Here is a 16,679-nt window from a genome sequence, read left to right on the forward strand (position 1 = left end):
ACTATTTTACATCTGACAATTTTACATGATGGGTTCGAGATCATTACTTCATACACAGAAGCTCTCTGAGATGTCAATGTCCCTTGGGTTTTTCGAAAATGGCAATTCAAGCGTGTTCTACAAAAAGCTGCATAGAGCAGCCCATTACAATACTTGCAGACTTGCGGCTGCCAATGACTGTTCGCAAGGAAAGTGTCATTTCGTAACTGGGTCTAATATCCCACTATAATATGCTAAAGGCTTATACCCCAATGTAGTCCTCTGTGTAAGTACTGCAGTCGTGACTGTTCCATTTGTGTCCTCAGCATAATTCTGAGTTCCTAAAGCTGTAAAATTGTCTTCTTTAACTCTTCAAACCCTTCCTCCATTTCCTCAGTCCATTCTATTTTCTCCTTGTTCACCTGTGCTTTATTTAGAGCCTGCAAAAGGGGTCTTGTGTATGAACTATTGTCAAACACCCATGCCCTTACATATTTACATAGTCCAAAAAACTGTTGCATCTGCTTTAATGTGTGCGGTTTTGCAGTTTTCATGATCGCCTCAGCTCTTTCAGGTGTCACTTTCTTTCCCTCATGTGAGATCAACTGACCTATATATAACACCTCTTCTTGACAATACTGTAACTTCTTTTTGTCTACTTTGCATCTGTGTCTGCTACAATAGGCATTACTTGAATCGAGCCCTGTCTGCACTCATCTTCTGTTGTGCTACAAATCAAAATGTCATCTACATTCTGTATCACAGTGCTCTTTAAATCAATATTGCCAGAGTCCGTAGGACTCTGTTAAAAATCGATGGGGACTCACAGTACCCTTGAGGCAGCCTAGTATGCTTCAGGCAGATTTGGCAGAACGTAAATGAAGTCAAGTCTTGTGAGTCTTTGTGCAACGGGATTGAGAAAAAGGCATTTTTCAAATCAATCACTGTGAAATATCACGCTTCTACTGGGATACTGCATAGTATCATCACAGGATTAGGAACTAGAAGAAGCTCTGCATCTACAATCTGTTTAACCGGTCTCATATCTTGTATAATCTCCACAACACTCCATTTGATTTTTTCACAGGGTACACTGCGGTGTTGCATGATGATTCGGACGGTACCAGAATACCTTGATCCATCAGTGCTGAAATAGTCTTGAAAATGCCCTCATTAGCCTCTAAAGACATTGGGTACTGCCTTGCTCGGGGTACACATTGCTCCTGGTTTCAGCTATATTTTAACCTCCCCTATTCCCTTCAATAGGTCTACATCATAAGGGGCTTTAGTCCATAAAGCGCTTGGCACTTTCTCCAAGTCTTTGTCAAAAAAGGCTGGACGCTGCTGCATTATCGCCATTCGATATGGAATCTCCCTTTTTTCTATTCTGATCCAATATGTAATGCTCATGAAGAACATCACTTCATCATCTGTTGGATCATCTCTAAACATGTCATCATCAGTGGCGTCAGTCAATCTATGCCCTTCTCCAATGGCAATCACTGTACTCCATGGTCTACCCTCGTCATCTGTTCTTTCGACCATTGCCATTTCCCCTCATACTATGGCTGCATCTAACTTTAGAGGGATTGTCTGTCCCCCCTCTTCATCCATAGGTATCTGTGGCCTAAACAAGAATTCATCAGGTATCCTCATAGTTCTTCCCATTAAGCCAGGAAGCCATGTTAACAGAATGCTCACTCCATAAAGAAAAACTTCGGGCTCCATCTGTACACCTCACAGAGTCACTTTCCCTGTGAATACCAGTATAAATTCGCCCACGTTTCATGTAATGTATTCCAGGAGTGGAACACACTATGCCTTCCTCAGTGAAAGAAATCACTGAAAATCACTGAAATCAGTGAAAGAAATCGTCATGTTAAGCTTTGTCATTAAATCTCTTCCCAAAATGTTAACTGGTGTCTGCCATGAATACAACAATGGAACAGACATGTCACATTCTCCCATAGAGACTGGTAATTCATCAGTAAAAGAATTTGACTGGTAGCTCCAGAGAACCCTTGAGCATTCACCAACGTGGCGTGATGCTAAGGGTGTCTCTGTCAAGGACTCATCTCAGGTGTGAAACGCTGTTTCCACACTGAAGGCGAGGCAGGCATCCAGGGACCAGTGGGGTGGCAGTGCAGCAGCTCTCAGTCTGTTTCCCTCGGCAGGAGCGCCACGTACAGATCGGGGGTTTGCTGGAAATCTGAGATCCGATGGGATGGGCCCCTGATCTCGAGCACGCGCCCCAGCAGCTGACAGGCCCCACAGGATGCCGGGCGGTGCATACCGTCTCCTGTCCGCCATCCCTCTTTCGGCACCAAAAGTTTGTTGGCCGGTCCACAATATCTAGGTATCGCAGAGGGGTCCGGAGGGGATCACCAGGCAGACGAACATGTGAGGATTACTTTGGTAGCACTTAGAGAGCACCAGAGCAGTTTGGGTCGCCTTTGGTAGCCCTCAGACAGCGTTGGGTGCGGCAGCTCTAGGAGAGAGCCGCCATCTTGGTCGCTGTGCAGCAGCGCCCCCCATTCTGTGAGTTATTAATCTTCAGATATGGTAAATCTGAGTTTTATATGAAAAATTACATCAAACAGAGTTTCACCATTTAAAACCTCCCCATCCCCAATGTGCATTGAAAGCTCAATTCCTGTGATCTATTCTGCGAAACTCTAGGGACAACATTCTTTCATAAAATGTGTCAGCTCTGCATGCCATTCTCGTGGGAAAAAAACAGACATGGAATCCTCCACTTTCCTATGCAGACAGCAGTATTTGCAGCCAAACATTTTAAATCTAGTGCTGTTTCAAACGTGCACATTAAATATTGTTTCACTTGTCAGGTGTGCACATTCAAAACGTTTTCGAGTGTGAATGACTTTTTACTGAAAAATCCTTCCAAATTATGTGTTTTTACGCAACAACCACTGATATGCAATTCTGTAATTTTACAAAACATATGTTTTAGTTGAAATGCTAGAACTTGATGGTTGTGTTTATTCTAGGATCTTGTCCATCTGTCAGGCAAGCATTTTATTAATTAAAAGTGATAGTGAACACAACACTGTGGTATGGTGTGACAGGTGCAACGAGTCCCAGATGTCCCAGGATTGATAGAACAATATTTATTTTGTTCTAATCTTTTTCTTGAAGTTCATGCTCATTTTACAATGTTAACTTTAGTGATCATTATCACTTAAAATGGTGAAAATATTCCTCTTGTGTTCTCCCATCCCCAAGTCACTGACACCCATCACGTTTCACCAATTCCTTACTTAGCTAACCCCTCGCTCTCTCAGTCATGCACGTACTCCATATTCTAGTCATACTGCCAATCACAACTCTCACTCCCCATTCCATGATAGGCTACCAATGTACCCCTTTCACTCTCCCTTTCCTCTTGCAGTCTCTAGTTTGTCATTCTTTCTTACTCTGTCTTTGCCCCAGTCACTCCTCCTTCCTCCAATTTCTTGCTGCTTCTATTACGTTTGTTATGTTACTGGAATTTGTAGAGCGCTCGTACGCTAAAAGGCATCATGGTGCTAGCGAATCATCCAAAAAAATCAATAATTTTAAGACAGAGTGCTTCTGCATCTCATATACTGTTTACCAATACCTGTTATGTATTTCACATTGTGTCATGCTTACATCTTTGTGGTTCAAGGCAAGGGCCTGCTGAAGACGTCACAGCTCGTGGCGACCCATTTTAACATGATGGTTTGGTGGGCTTGCTTATAAAATGAAGAACAACAATCCATACATGCCAGCCCTCCCGATTTTTCTGTGAAAAAAAGTTGCTGAGGCACGGGGCCCCCTTTGAACTGAAAACATTGCAAGGCCCTGACCCATCCGTGTTCAGGAAGATATGGCCGATGATGTTATTTCTTGTTATGTCATGCTCATACTAATTAATGCACAGCTCGCAACTTTTTGTGTCGTCAGGGTGGGTGAAAACACGATTCGGGTGGGCAGGGGTGCGCCCATTGAAGTGTATGACCCTGGGCATGTAGGGAGTGTGGCGAGTGAGCTGATTGCTAGGCAGGTGACACCCGCCAAAAGATTGAGTACAGAGAGGCGTTTTTTATTTTTGAAACTTGAAGAATCTTCCAGCTGTTTTTGGATAAAGAACGTTGGCAAGTACGGAATGGTCGTTCATTGAGTCAGTGGATGATGCAACATTATGGCTAAAGGAAATTCCCCCTCGCATTTCATGTAGTACAGACTGTATCTACGCACACACGCTTGCCGCGAATTGCACGTGAAAGTACTCTTGTTGGAGCTGATCGTTGCTATATATAACCTCAGGTTACGGTGAGTCACATGGATGTTATTTGCACAACTGCCCGTATACGTGCACATTGGCACCAGCCGGGAAGTAGACACTACCCTTATAAAATGGCACTCAGCTGGGAAGTGACGACATACGTCCTCTGACGGAAAAAGCGGCCCGAGCAGGAAGAGGAGGAAACAAAAAAAGAAGACCACTGCAAGGGCATTATGAGACAACCTTACTAGCTGGGATGGAAATGTGACTTAGCCAATAAAAACTGCCTATCCCCCATGTGATTGGTCAACGTAAGTACCCGTGGTAGCGTCATCTGGGACCGCCTTCTGGAAATCAAGTTTGGTTGATCGGTGAGTGCCGGCTACATAGAGTTGAGTGCAGGTCGTCCTTGAAGCACAGTCAGCATCGGCGAGGAAACAAGCGAGGTCTCGAAGCCGGTAAGTGATCGGGACGACGATGGAACCTGGGCCTGTGTGCTTGACAGGGTTCAATGCCAGCTCGTGTTCGATTTAATTTCTTTCACTGCGGGCAGAAGCCTGTCCTTCAAGCAGTCCGCGAGGCTTCCAATGTGGAAGTCTGCGACTCACGTGATATTTCTTAATAGACTGGGCAATTATAGTAGCGTGGATGATTGCAATTCTTTTTAATTTCGATTACGGATCATATTTAGGTCCCTCGTGTTTTAACTCGCCTTCTACGAACTAAGGTTTCACTCGTGTCTGTACCGGCATTTGTGGCTGCAACTGCACCTACCCGTTCATATAACCGCCGCTGACGCTTTTCAGACTGCATTCCCTCACGTTTACATCGAAGCAACCTCTTATAAGTCCGCCTCTTTTTATTCTGCGTTACTTAGCCACTGCCAGATTGTTATGATCAAAGCATACTCATGTCCGGAGAATGCTTTTTTTTTTAGTATAGTGGGCACCCGCCCCTCCTTGCACCGCAGAAGCGTTTAAATGATATACCAGTCCATGTCCAAAGGTGTCTTGCAGGGCGCCGGTCTGCCGCTGTGTCAATCTCTGCCTTTCACGTCACTAGTGGGTGTGGGGATTGAGGTCACCGGTGAGGGATTAGGGGGGTGTGAGTAGTGCGTCCAGGTGTGCACCTAGGCTGCATGTGTGTGTGGGTGGGGGGGAGGGTTGTAGCCTTTAACATGTTCGTCGTGAGGCGCTATTTGCAGGGTTTGGGGAGGGGGTAAACTTACTTTGTGGTAACATCTAATGTTACTATTCTAGTGCGTCTTAAGCAGTTGGTTTACGTCTGAAATCATGGGAGTAGACTGGACTTCTGTAGGGGGGGGTCAAAAGTTTACGACGTCCCCTTGAAAGTATATGGACTTTGAGCACAGATGGGCCCCAGAGCACCCGCATACTCGCCGCTACTGTCTGAAAGCGCCACTTAAGAACTGCTCAAAGAATGAGGTGCCCCCATCTTTCTAATCACTCCCCTGACATGCAAGTTCTAACCCATCACGATTACAATTGCCTGAAATCGTATGTATATGCAGGTACTAACAACGGATTAGTAATTGATGGTCCTATGATCTGAATACGCACACATTGTTAGATTTGTTATGTCCTGCTTGAGGCTCTGTGGGTCAGCCGGATCAAGTCAACGTAGCCCACAAATTCGGGGCGGGTGGTGCTAAAACCCCTGTTGCACACACTGCCCGTGAACAATGTGTGCCTTGTGTGGGGCTGGTGATGGGTGCACTGCACCCTGCGTAGTGGTGAGGATTGTAGTTACCCATGCTTACCTTCCTGTGACTCGTGTGGTGCTGTCGGCAACAGGATCGGATCGGTACATGCATAGTGCATCAACTAAATGCGCTGAGGTCCGTGTGGCTCCGATAAGGTAAAAGTTAATCCCTCATTAATGATGACCTAAAGAAAAGCAGGGAGGCTATTGAAAGCGAATGTAATTGGGTGCATGTGAATGAGGTCGCTGCACTGAGGGTGGTGGGTCTGTTGAAGAACGATAAGGACGTGTATGTCTATGTGCCGATTGGGATGGTGTCTACAACTCAAATACTGGGCTCATGGTGTGGTTGGAGTTAAACTGCATACATCTCGAACCTTGCAGCTGTTTTGTGTGGCTAAGTAGTCCCGTGTATTGCAACACTTAACCATGTAGTCGCCTGGGTGGGTTTTTGGGTCCACACGTGCGATAACCATTGTGCTTGTGGGGGGACGGAGGGGATTAGAAGTAGATGCAAGTAGGGCTGTGGGTTGTATGTGTCTGGTTGTTAGGTTGTCGGACATTTCTGCTAGAAATTTCGGAAGTAAGCTGCATTTACAAATGGCTACGGTTGAGCCAGTCGGAGGGATGTGTATGAGTTCCAAAAGATGGAGGCGTGGTAAGTCTTTCCAGTGAATTATGGTGCCCTTGAATCCAAGGGCGGAATGTTTGTAGGTGGGACGAGGTGCTGTGTTCAAGGTAGCAAGTAGATCAGACTGGTAGAAGTTGGGGATCTGGGTGAGGGCTGTTCTGGAGTGGGTCCCATCGTGCGTTAAGGTAACTAATCTCTAGTTTGGGGTGGCCAGTGAGAAGACTGGCCTGCGAAAAGTTATTGGATTGCAGTCTATTGTATGGTATGGCCGTTAAAGCAGGCAATACATTGAAGTGGTATTGGAGGGAAGCAGTGCACCTTTGGGTGAAAATGTAGGAGGGTTAACAAGGAGTTGGGTGTTCATTGTCATGGATGTAGGTGTTACAAAGAAGTAGGGGCAGTTATCTGCGGTTAGTCGGTTTATGCAGTGTCCCACACCCACATTAGGCCTTGAACCTATGTAACCTTTTCCCCACAAATATAGCTAAGTCACTAGGTCAGCCAAGTAAAGTGTCTCAAGACCCGAGCAAAGATAACTGTTAATTACCATAGTCTTATGTGCCAGTTTATTGGTAATCGCGGGACTAAATGACCTTCACCCTTTCGGTACTCCTCCTCATGTTGACCCAAATGTGATATAATTGGGGTGGGGGGAAGCGAGGGTGAATGTTTCATGCCCCCTCACCGCAACGGTTCTACAGCTGTTCTACAGCTGTACTATGAGAATACTTCCAGTCATTGGTTCCTCTTTAACCACCCACCCCCCGCAGCTTCAGACCTTACCCGCTATAATGTCCTACAACTCGCTACCCAATAAAGGACAGACCAAAGACAGCCTCTCGTCCCACACACACAACTGTGCCTGCAAGTATTTCGGGTTTAAATGGTTCACGCACAAGTAAAAAGCGATGTGGTGGCTTGTGAATTGACTTTTTGTCCAGGTTGGATACTGAAGCAAACGATGGGGAAGGAGCAGTGTCCAAGCTTGAAGGAAAAACAAGACGTGCTAATGACTGCAAAGAGCAGGACAACTATTGGGGGACTTCCCCAAAAAAGTAGTTAATACGTGCGTTATAACTTCCTTAAGCTTCGGTTTTTGTCTGAGCCAGTCCGCGTCTGGTTTGTGTTGTATTTTTCCAGAATGTTCCCACTTCAGAAATTCACGTATTTCATTAAGAATATAGCTTTTGACTGACTTCTACTATTTGGATAGTATTAAAACTAATGTTTCATAAGCTACAATGGTTTTCTACATTTCATCCATGTTTTTCTATTTTGATACAGGGCTCAAAATGGGAGACGTTGAGAAAGGCAAGAAGGTCTTTGTTTTGAAGTGTTCAACGTGCCACACTATTGAAAAGGGTGGCAAACACAAAGTGGGCCCTAATCTTCATGGCTTAATTGGACGCAAGACTGGGCAGGCTCCCGGATTCTCTTACACGGATGCTAATAAAAATAAAGGTGACTATTTGACACCATGTGTTTACTTCCTTATGTGGGGGCACAGGCAATGTGGCAGTGGCTTCTCAGTTTCCAAAGGAAACCAACCCTGTGCCATTTCCGCTCTTCCTCATTATCTCCCTGATGGACATTGGCAACTACCTTCTGCTGTTGCACCACCTTCTTTTCTGCAGTATTGCAACACTTTATCAAGGTACTTCACAAGACTGTAGATGCTTGTATAAAGTTAGTTGAACCCGTTGAGCTCAACCTAGTAGGTTCTATAATTACATTAAGTGGTTTTGGAAGAAATGTGGTGGGGATCCCACAACACAAGGGCTGCGGTGGGGGAGGAGTTCGGGGGGTGGTGGTGCCCAAGGGGCGTGGTCTAGAGGGGGCGGGGCTCGTAGTGAACATCCAGCAATGCTGGAATAATTAAAAAATAAATAAAACTCCCGACACGGCAGCATTGCCTTTTACCGCCAGCTTTGGTACTGTTGTGTAACGCATATGCTCGCTACATGTACAACTGAAAGGAATCAGTTGTACATGTAGTGAGCATCGTGCATTACACAACAGTGACGTTTTCCAGCATGGTTCGCGGGCTTGGGTGGCTGGATCCCAAGATCCGGCTCCATATCTGGTGCTGGATCTCAGATCCGCAAAGAGCTGGTCCGATGACCTCTGCTTGTTGGTAATGGGTGGAAGGTTCATGTACATGACGGGCCAGACATCCCCAGTCCAACCAGGCCTCTATTACCTGACAGTAAGGACGTAATTGAACCACCCACCCGTACCCAACATAGCTGGATGAGAACCTATCCAGATCTTCAAACGTGGTATCTAACTACCGCTTATCTTCGTTATCCCCTGGTTGGCATACTCTTGGAGTAGCTGGGCATCTCTCAGTTTATCCCCTACCACAATTGGTTGCTTGTTTCCACAATCACCTGTCTGAAGCAGTTGCCAGAGGAACAGAACCTGCACTCCTGTACACCTGTGTAGACTTATCTAATCTTGATTCCAACTCTCCTTCCGTTGTCATCCTTGACCTCGATGGTCAATCATGCCACCATTAATTGGTTTTTTAATGACCTTGGCATCACAGACCTGGCTCTCGACTGGCTGACTTGCTCTGATAGATCTTCCCAGGTTTAACTGTGTCCTTCTCTCCCCACCTGTGGTATACCTCAGGGCTCTATCCTGTCGCGTTGGCTTTTCAGCATCTACCATGCCCCTCTAGCCCTTTTTTTTTTTTTAAAATTTTTTTTTTTTTTCGCCTTCTCGCCTGACTTCCAGTATTATGCAGACAACCAGCTCTCCTTCAAGCATGCCTCCTCCCATTAATGTCTGCTATTCGATATTCGAGCATGGTGTAATGCTAATGCTCTCTGCCTTAATGCTATTAAGACTGAGATGCTTGTTATTGGGACCCAAGCTTCCTCTTCCTCCTTACACTCTGGCTGCTCTCCATGGGACCATTGGTGTCATCTTGGACGCCTCTCCTCATATCACGGACCTTGCCAAGAAGGCCCACTTTCTGCTGCACCTCCTCGGAGGCGTTCCTTCCACCAGAAACTTAATGTCTCCAGAGCTCTGGTCCTCTCCAGGCAGGACTGCTGCAACAGCCTGTTCCTCAACCTGCCTAACTCTTCCCTTCGCCCCCTTCAACTCATCCCGAATAGGGACTGCAAGACTTATGCTTGGCCTCAAGGCCAGGCACCACATCTCTCCAGCCTTAAAATATCTGCATTGGCTCCTGAAAGGATCAAGTTTTAAGACCCTCTTGATCATCCACAACGCTTTCTAGGGCTTGGGACCCCTGCTATATACAACTCTCGTTCCCTAAATACCTCCCTGCTAGAGCGCTTCTGTCTTCTAGCTCCAACTCTGGAGACTGGTTGCTTTCCCAAGTGAGGGGTAGATTTTGTTCCTCTGAAATGGCCTCACTGCCCCTCTTGGACTTGAGCCGGATGCCCTTGAGTTCCAGAAGCTTCTCAAGACCTCTTCCTCCTTCCCTCTCCCATGCCTACTGACTGGCTGCCTAGTTCCTTCAGATTCTTACAGTGCACCAGACTCTCTGCACTTGGTCTCTCCTGAATATTCCCAACCTGTACAAGCACCCCACCCCCCTGCACTAGCCTGGTTGGGCCAGCCATGTTCTCCGTTTGACATTCAAACGGCCTGCGTGTTGGGGAGGGGAAGGTGGGCTTGTGCTTTTCTGGGCCCGTTGCTGTTCTCTGGATTGGTACAGGTGAGTTTGAGTGCTTGCCTTGAGGGTCGTGGTCTTCAAACTGTGCGGTTGGCCCCTCGAGGAGGCGAAGGGTACCCAGAGGGGGCACGAGGCTCTTCATAAAGGGGTTGAGCTTAATGCTTTTAATAGAAAATATAAGCAGTTATGGCACCCGGGGTGGGCTGGCAACTTTATTTCGCCTTGAAGGGGTGGGGCAGGGGGGCGCGCAGCATCAGTTTTACCCAAGGGGGGGGGCAACATCCGTTTTAATACCCCCTCTGTGTAGATGGACATTAATGCACCAGCGGTTTGGTGGAATTTCGCACAATTGAAATAGTTTTTCATAAACTTAAAGGCAGCCTTTTTTCTTGCATCTGTAACACCAAGATGGTTAACTAGCGCTAGTCGGTGTTGCCCCTTAACGCCTTGCTCGTCTCTGGTACAGACCCCAGAAATTTACTATAATGTCGTGGTTTTTTTTTTTTTTTTCTCCCCCCCAAGACAGTTGACCAAATGCGCATAAATGGTCTTACATTCGTTACGACCGCAAAGGAGCTAATGATGACCCTGTGCATCTGGCATCTCCTACACTGTATAGGCGAAGGCTGAAAACTGACCAGCCCTAGTCGGCCATCTTGGTGTTAGGAGTCAAGAAATGAAATGAGCCTTGTGAAAAGAAACGTGCACAGGCAAAATGCCCTTTAAAAAATCAGAGCAGATTCCTTAAGTGTATCCCGTTAATTTTACTGTGTGTGTCTAACAATTGGGCTTTTATAACGTGGATGTAAAAGCACATGTTGGGAGAACTAGAAATCTGTTGCTACCATGTCTACTGCTGTGACATTTTAGAAGTGCGCCCTTATAGTGGGCCGCAGCCTCATGCCAAGGGGGCCCGCACCCACAGCATAAGGGGGTGGTGGGGACAGGATACAAGGATCGGGCGGTTGCTTCATCAAGCAGCAGCCCAATCCACGGCACCTATGGGCCGGGCCTTTGTGCGGACTCGGGCCCACTAAGAGCCAATTTAGGAAGACGAGAGAAAAGCCCACACCTTTTTTTGCCATGATGAGTCATCGCGGCAAAAGGTGTAAACTTTTGGCCACATAGTTCTGGGACAGGGGCCGGGCCTGTGCGGCCTCGGGTTCCATTAAGAGCGTATTAACAAAAAAGAAAAAGCCCACCATCTTTTTGCTACGATTTGAAGGATGAGTGTTGTGGTTGCCTGAATACAGTTTCAAATTGTCCGTACTGGCACACTGCATTGTGGGTGTGTGAGGGCCCGCTGACCTGACCCTGTGTTGCAGGTGTTCTGGTTGTACCACTCACTTTTATTTCACAAGGGGCTATACTAGACTAACCATTTTCTGAAAGTTATCATTCCAAGATGGACAGTCTGGTACATTCGTATTGTAATTTCAAAATACCTCTCGAGAGTGGGAAAGGGGACAAATGGCATCAATGAGGATTCCTGTATGCTTTGCATTAAATGGAAGCATTTCAGGACTATACCAGTTATCAGAGATCGCTACATTTAATAAACAAGTCTCTGATAAAGATTGTATGTGTGACTCTCTAAATTCATAACTGATGCATGGCTTGGTGCTCGCATCACGGTTCACAATACTCACCTTAACATTCAAATGTTAGGAACCATGAGCCATACAGGCTAATTTGGACAGCTTATGTTTTAGGAAGCACAGCTGGCATTAATTAGCATCTTATTGGTGCTGGCCTGCAGCTAGTGAACATCATGGTGTGGCTGTGAAGAAAGGGTGTTTGGCCTACTGGATTAACAATGTGAGGCAACTTCTTTGATTCCTTTGGGTGAGCACAGTATGGCATGCTCTTCAGTCTCGTATAGAGCACATTCCAGTGTGCTATCATGCATTTTGCAGCCATCTCTATATAAAACACCAACACAGAAGGGCAGGGCAAGGGGGATCCTGAACAATGTATAACTTGCTCAGGGGGGGCCTTGGCATAATTGGTTTGACAAAACGCTTCCCTAGTGTGAACTACACAGCAAACCATAGTGGGAATACCCAAGCACTGATGACCAATCTCATGTGCAGGGCTCCTAGAGCCTTTTCGTAATCGATACATGGGCCGGCACAAAGTGCAGTAGCCATCGGCGATTGGTCAGACCAGTAGTATACATGTGCTCCCTTGACTTTTGTGAAACCCCCATAAACCGTGTTGGCAATATCCTGTAGAGCATAATCTATTTCCAACCGATGTTTTTGGTGACTTGTGAATCTTGATTTTTCTTTACCTCCCTACTCTAGGTATTACATGGAATAAAGATACGCTGATGGAGTACTTGGAGAACCCCAAGAAATATATCCCGGGAACTAAAATGATCTTCGCTGGCATTAAGAAGGCATCGGAGAGGAAAGATTTGATAGCCTACCTTGAACAAGCAACATCTGAAAATTAACCAATCACTAGCTTTATTTATTTCATTTATGTATGTGTCTCTAAGGCTATTGTAAATTTTATATCTTTTGTTACACTTTCGCTGTCCAACTTTTAAACCTTGTTTTAGCCACACATTAAAACACTTCTTGACATCAGGTCCGTTATGGTAGTGTCTTCTTAAAACCAAACTAAATCTGGACAGGTGTCTGGCGTAAGCTGTCTTTGCAGTCTGCTGAGTGTTATACTTCTTGCAAATTCAGAGAATTGAGGGGGACTTGAAGCTTTTCAGAGGCTCTCTATGAACAGCCCTTCGCTGACAATGGTTCTTTTGCTGTGTAGATAATATATGCAAAAGCACGTTTTTGAGGGCAGCCATTTAAGCATGTTCTGAGGTTGGCGTGGGGCTATTTACGAACCAAACATTGGAAATGCTCATACCTTCGTTGCTGCTTATGCACCTTGGGCATGGTGTATAATTTCTAACTTAATCACTCGCACAACCATGGTTCTTTGTGCCCAGTTTATGTCCTTGTATTTCGAATCAACTCCCCCCTCCCCCATTTTCTGTGAAGAATGTGTGTGGTCTTTGTTCACGTTCGTGTAAGAATAGAACAATTAAGACGACCATGTAGTATTGGGCAAGACAAACATGGTGCCGTTTTGATTTTGAAAATAAATGTTTCCTTTGACACTATTCTTCTGCTTGGGTTTCATTTCAAGTTGGTAATTGCACTAATGTGCTACTGAAGCTGGTCAACTGGCAGAACGTCAATCCTCTCATTCATATGTTGGTCTTAGTAACGCAGCTCCTTACCCAACATCCGCTACCTGTGGAGGAGATATTGGTTCTGGTGTGCAGGATCGACCTTAGCCCTTGTGCTGCCGCCGGACCGTCTTAATCAGTAATTACGGCCGCACATTTTGGAGGCTTATAGGCCTCCTACGCTAATAAAGGTAAATAACGTATTGGCGTTTGGATAGACGGATAGATGTGATGGTTAACGATGGGTGCTTGAAGGGGACCACACCACTGCATATGGCTGTAATGGCATATAGGGCATTATGAACGGGCATTCCTACACTGCCATTCCACGTGCTGTTGTAATCGCTGATCAGTAGTCTTCTGCAGTAACTCCTTTTGGGCCGGAAGCCTTCTTTTGGTGTAATGAGAGCAGTGATTCACCGCCCCCACACACCACCCATGGGGGTGGCGGAAGTCTGTGAGGGGTCTGCTAAGAGATTGAATGACTTGATTGTTTAGGAGGAAGGACTGATGAAGTTGCGTGTGTGCTTTTTTGGACTGGCGTAATCGACATGGAGGGGCTTTATAGCTTGCAGCGTTGCCTGTCCAACAAGAAAAGCTGAGTGACTGCCGAGCTGCTTTCCTCACATTCTCTACTGAGCCCCATGCCTCGCATTTGAGGATGTGGCAAACGTATTGTTGTGCAGACATTTACACTGGCTAAATCACTGGGTTTAGGGCTGCTTTGGATGCATGTACTTGACTGTCTTGGAGAAACGTGTGAATAACTCTTAGAAGAAATTCTACCCTGGGAAAGGAGTGCCATTAGGGTAAGAGAAGATTAATTGGTTAACATGAGTAATGGGTCACGCGAATGTATGGGTTTAGAAATCCTTTAGTGCAAGAATTTCTGCTATGCGGTCTGAAGTTTTTCCCTTGGATGCTGGTGTGAGAACCTCAAAACGGGTCCACCGCTGCTCCATGGGCAAAACGTGGTAACCACCATTAAGCAGGCCCTGCGTATACGGCGGGGAAAAGTGTTACTAATTTTTTTATATCGGAGGAATTGAGCAAGAAAAAGCAGTTCTGGCAAAAATATCCCCCCATTCCCGTTTGAGCCCCATGGGGCTCAATTGGAATGGGGAGGCCGGATGTGCTCTGCTCGTAGGTACGGTTCGCCCAACAGGTCAGACCTGGCTGTCGAAAAGGCACCCGAGAGCAGTTTGCTGGTCTGGTAACTACAGTCCTGGCAAGCTTTCCAGTACCGTACACTGGACCAGCAAACTTGTAATGAGGCACACTGTCTTTTGTGAGGCTTGCTAGGAATTGGCTTTTTTGTATGTAGGGTTTTGTTTTATTTGGCATTAATCTAGAATGATGTGGATATCAGTATGGGGACACTGTCCAGTATTGCCCTTGATGAGAAAGGAATGAGTTAAACGGGGAGTGGTTCTACTACCGGAGGTAAGGCGGGGGTGGTGGGGGGGGCTGGATGTGAAATGGCGGCTTTTATTGGTAGTGGTTAGCTATCTGGGTGGTTGGTCTGTACTCGATGGGAAGGAATAGTTTTTCTTCCTGGGTCTTTGGTGTCACGTTTGGGGAGTTTGCTGCCTTGATTTCCATCTCTATAGTCCTTTGCAATGTCGCCACTATGGAACAATCGTTAAAGGCAATAACTGCCGCCAAACTCAATTTGACAGTCTTATACCCCTGAGTGCTTTAGCTTTTGTAAGCCAATACTTTCTGAATCGCTTTTGCCCAGGTGTTGCTTAATCATGGTGACCACGTTGGGTCAAAGGTTGTTCATGCTGGCGTTTGGACCCCTCGCTCCCTTGTGTGTGCGTTTGCAACTTCACGTTAACAGTGTGCCCCATTCACAGTATTGCCCAGCCTACGTCTAACAGACTCCATCCGTGTCAAAAGATCGTGGGTTTATATGGTATGGCGCTCCCCCTCCCTCCCAGCCCCCCATATTATAAGCCTGACCCTTTATTCCTGCCCTGCCTTGTGCCAGTACTGCTACGAATATTAATTGGTGATTTGCATAGCACTTCGTGCCAGATTCCTCCAGCTTCTAGGCACTCATGTGACATGAATATTAGCCTTCTACCTACGTTTGTGGGTTTCCCTCCGAGTAATAGTCCCAGATTCATGATCATTAATTGTGCACTTCCCTGGCCAACAGTTCCGAATGTACACCACAGCCCTACCCCCCCCCCCCCCCCATCCATAACTATGCCTCGGACACCACCACAGATGGCCCTGTGCACCTTAACAAGCAGAAAACCACCCGCACGTCATTACTTTAAAGGTGGACGCTCGCTCCACCCGTATGCGCCCTACTTCCGTTTAGCATGCTTGCCACCTGGTGCAAATGGCAGTCACTTCTGTGACGTCAAAATGTACATAACATGTCTCATGAACAGTTGCATGTTAATCCTGCTAATGCTTAGTTCCACAGAGCTTGAGTCTAAAAAATGAATTAAAAGAAATGGGGGGGGGGGGGCAGGGGCTTCTGACGTGCATTGGGAGATGTTAATGTTAAAGGATATTTGTACTGCGCACTATCACCACCGGAGTGGTCCCCTGGCGCTCTGGCGGCTCTGAAAGAGGGAGGGGGTTGGGGGGGTGAGTTAGTGGGAAAAAGCTGGAAAAGTGCAAGAGTGCAGTGGTTGGCTGCCTCAGCCCGGTGGGTAGTTGGCTGGGCTTGGGGTGTTTTACGGTCGGTAGTCGTCGTGTGCTGTGGTGCAAGTCCATGTGGGGTTTGTTTTGTTGTTGCAGTGTAGTGTTGTGCGAATTGCTGCGTTTTAGGCTTGTGGTTGTGTTTGTTTGGAGTTTGAGAGGTGTATGCAGAGGAATGAAATTGTTAGTGGATTGGTTAGTTGGCATTGCTGTCCTTGCTATAATGTGTAGGTGTGATGCCTGCTAATATTCATTACTCCATCGGAGTGTGGCGCTTGATAACCTTCAATATTCTGTCTAGATGTCAGGCACTTGTCATTCAGTTTCATCCAAGCGTGGCACGTGCTAACATTCATAATCCTCTCTAGATGTGACACAAGTTTAAGTTAAGGATTCCCTTTAAGTGTGGGACATGCTAACGTTCCTACTCCTATCTAGATGTGATGCAAGCTAAGGTTAAGACTTCCATCTGAGTGTGGCACATGCTAACATTTACATTTCTATCTAGATGCGATGCAGGCTAAGGTTAAGGATTCCATCTGAGTGTGAAATATGCACATTTAAT

At 46.3% G+C, this 16,679-nt stretch overlaps 1 protein-coding gene across 1 annotated transcript; it reads left to right on the forward strand.

Annotated features, from left to right (window-relative positions):
• The first annotated feature begins 4,549 nt into the window (after positions 1-4,549).
• On the forward strand, positions 4,550-12,845 carry CYCS (cytochrome c, somatic). Its single transcript, XM_069648202.1, has 3 exons — positions 4,550-4,704; positions 7,884-8,060; positions 12,558-12,845. The coding sequence occupies exons 2-3, from the start codon at positions 7,892-7,894 to the stop codon at positions 12,707-12,709; spliced, it is 321 nt and encodes a 106-aa protein (XP_069504303.1). The 5' UTR covers positions 4,550-4,704; positions 7,884-7,891; the 3' UTR covers positions 12,710-12,845.
• The last annotated feature ends 3,834 nt before the right edge of the window (positions 12,846-16,679 follow it).

The sequence above is a fragment of the Ambystoma mexicanum genome, chromosome 2q (assembly GCF_040938575.1).
Source record: "Ambystoma mexicanum isolate Mex_15411 chromosome 2q, UKY_AmexF1_1, whole genome shotgun sequence".
NCBI lineage: Eukaryota > Metazoa > Chordata > Amphibia > Caudata > Ambystomatidae > Ambystoma > Ambystoma mexicanum.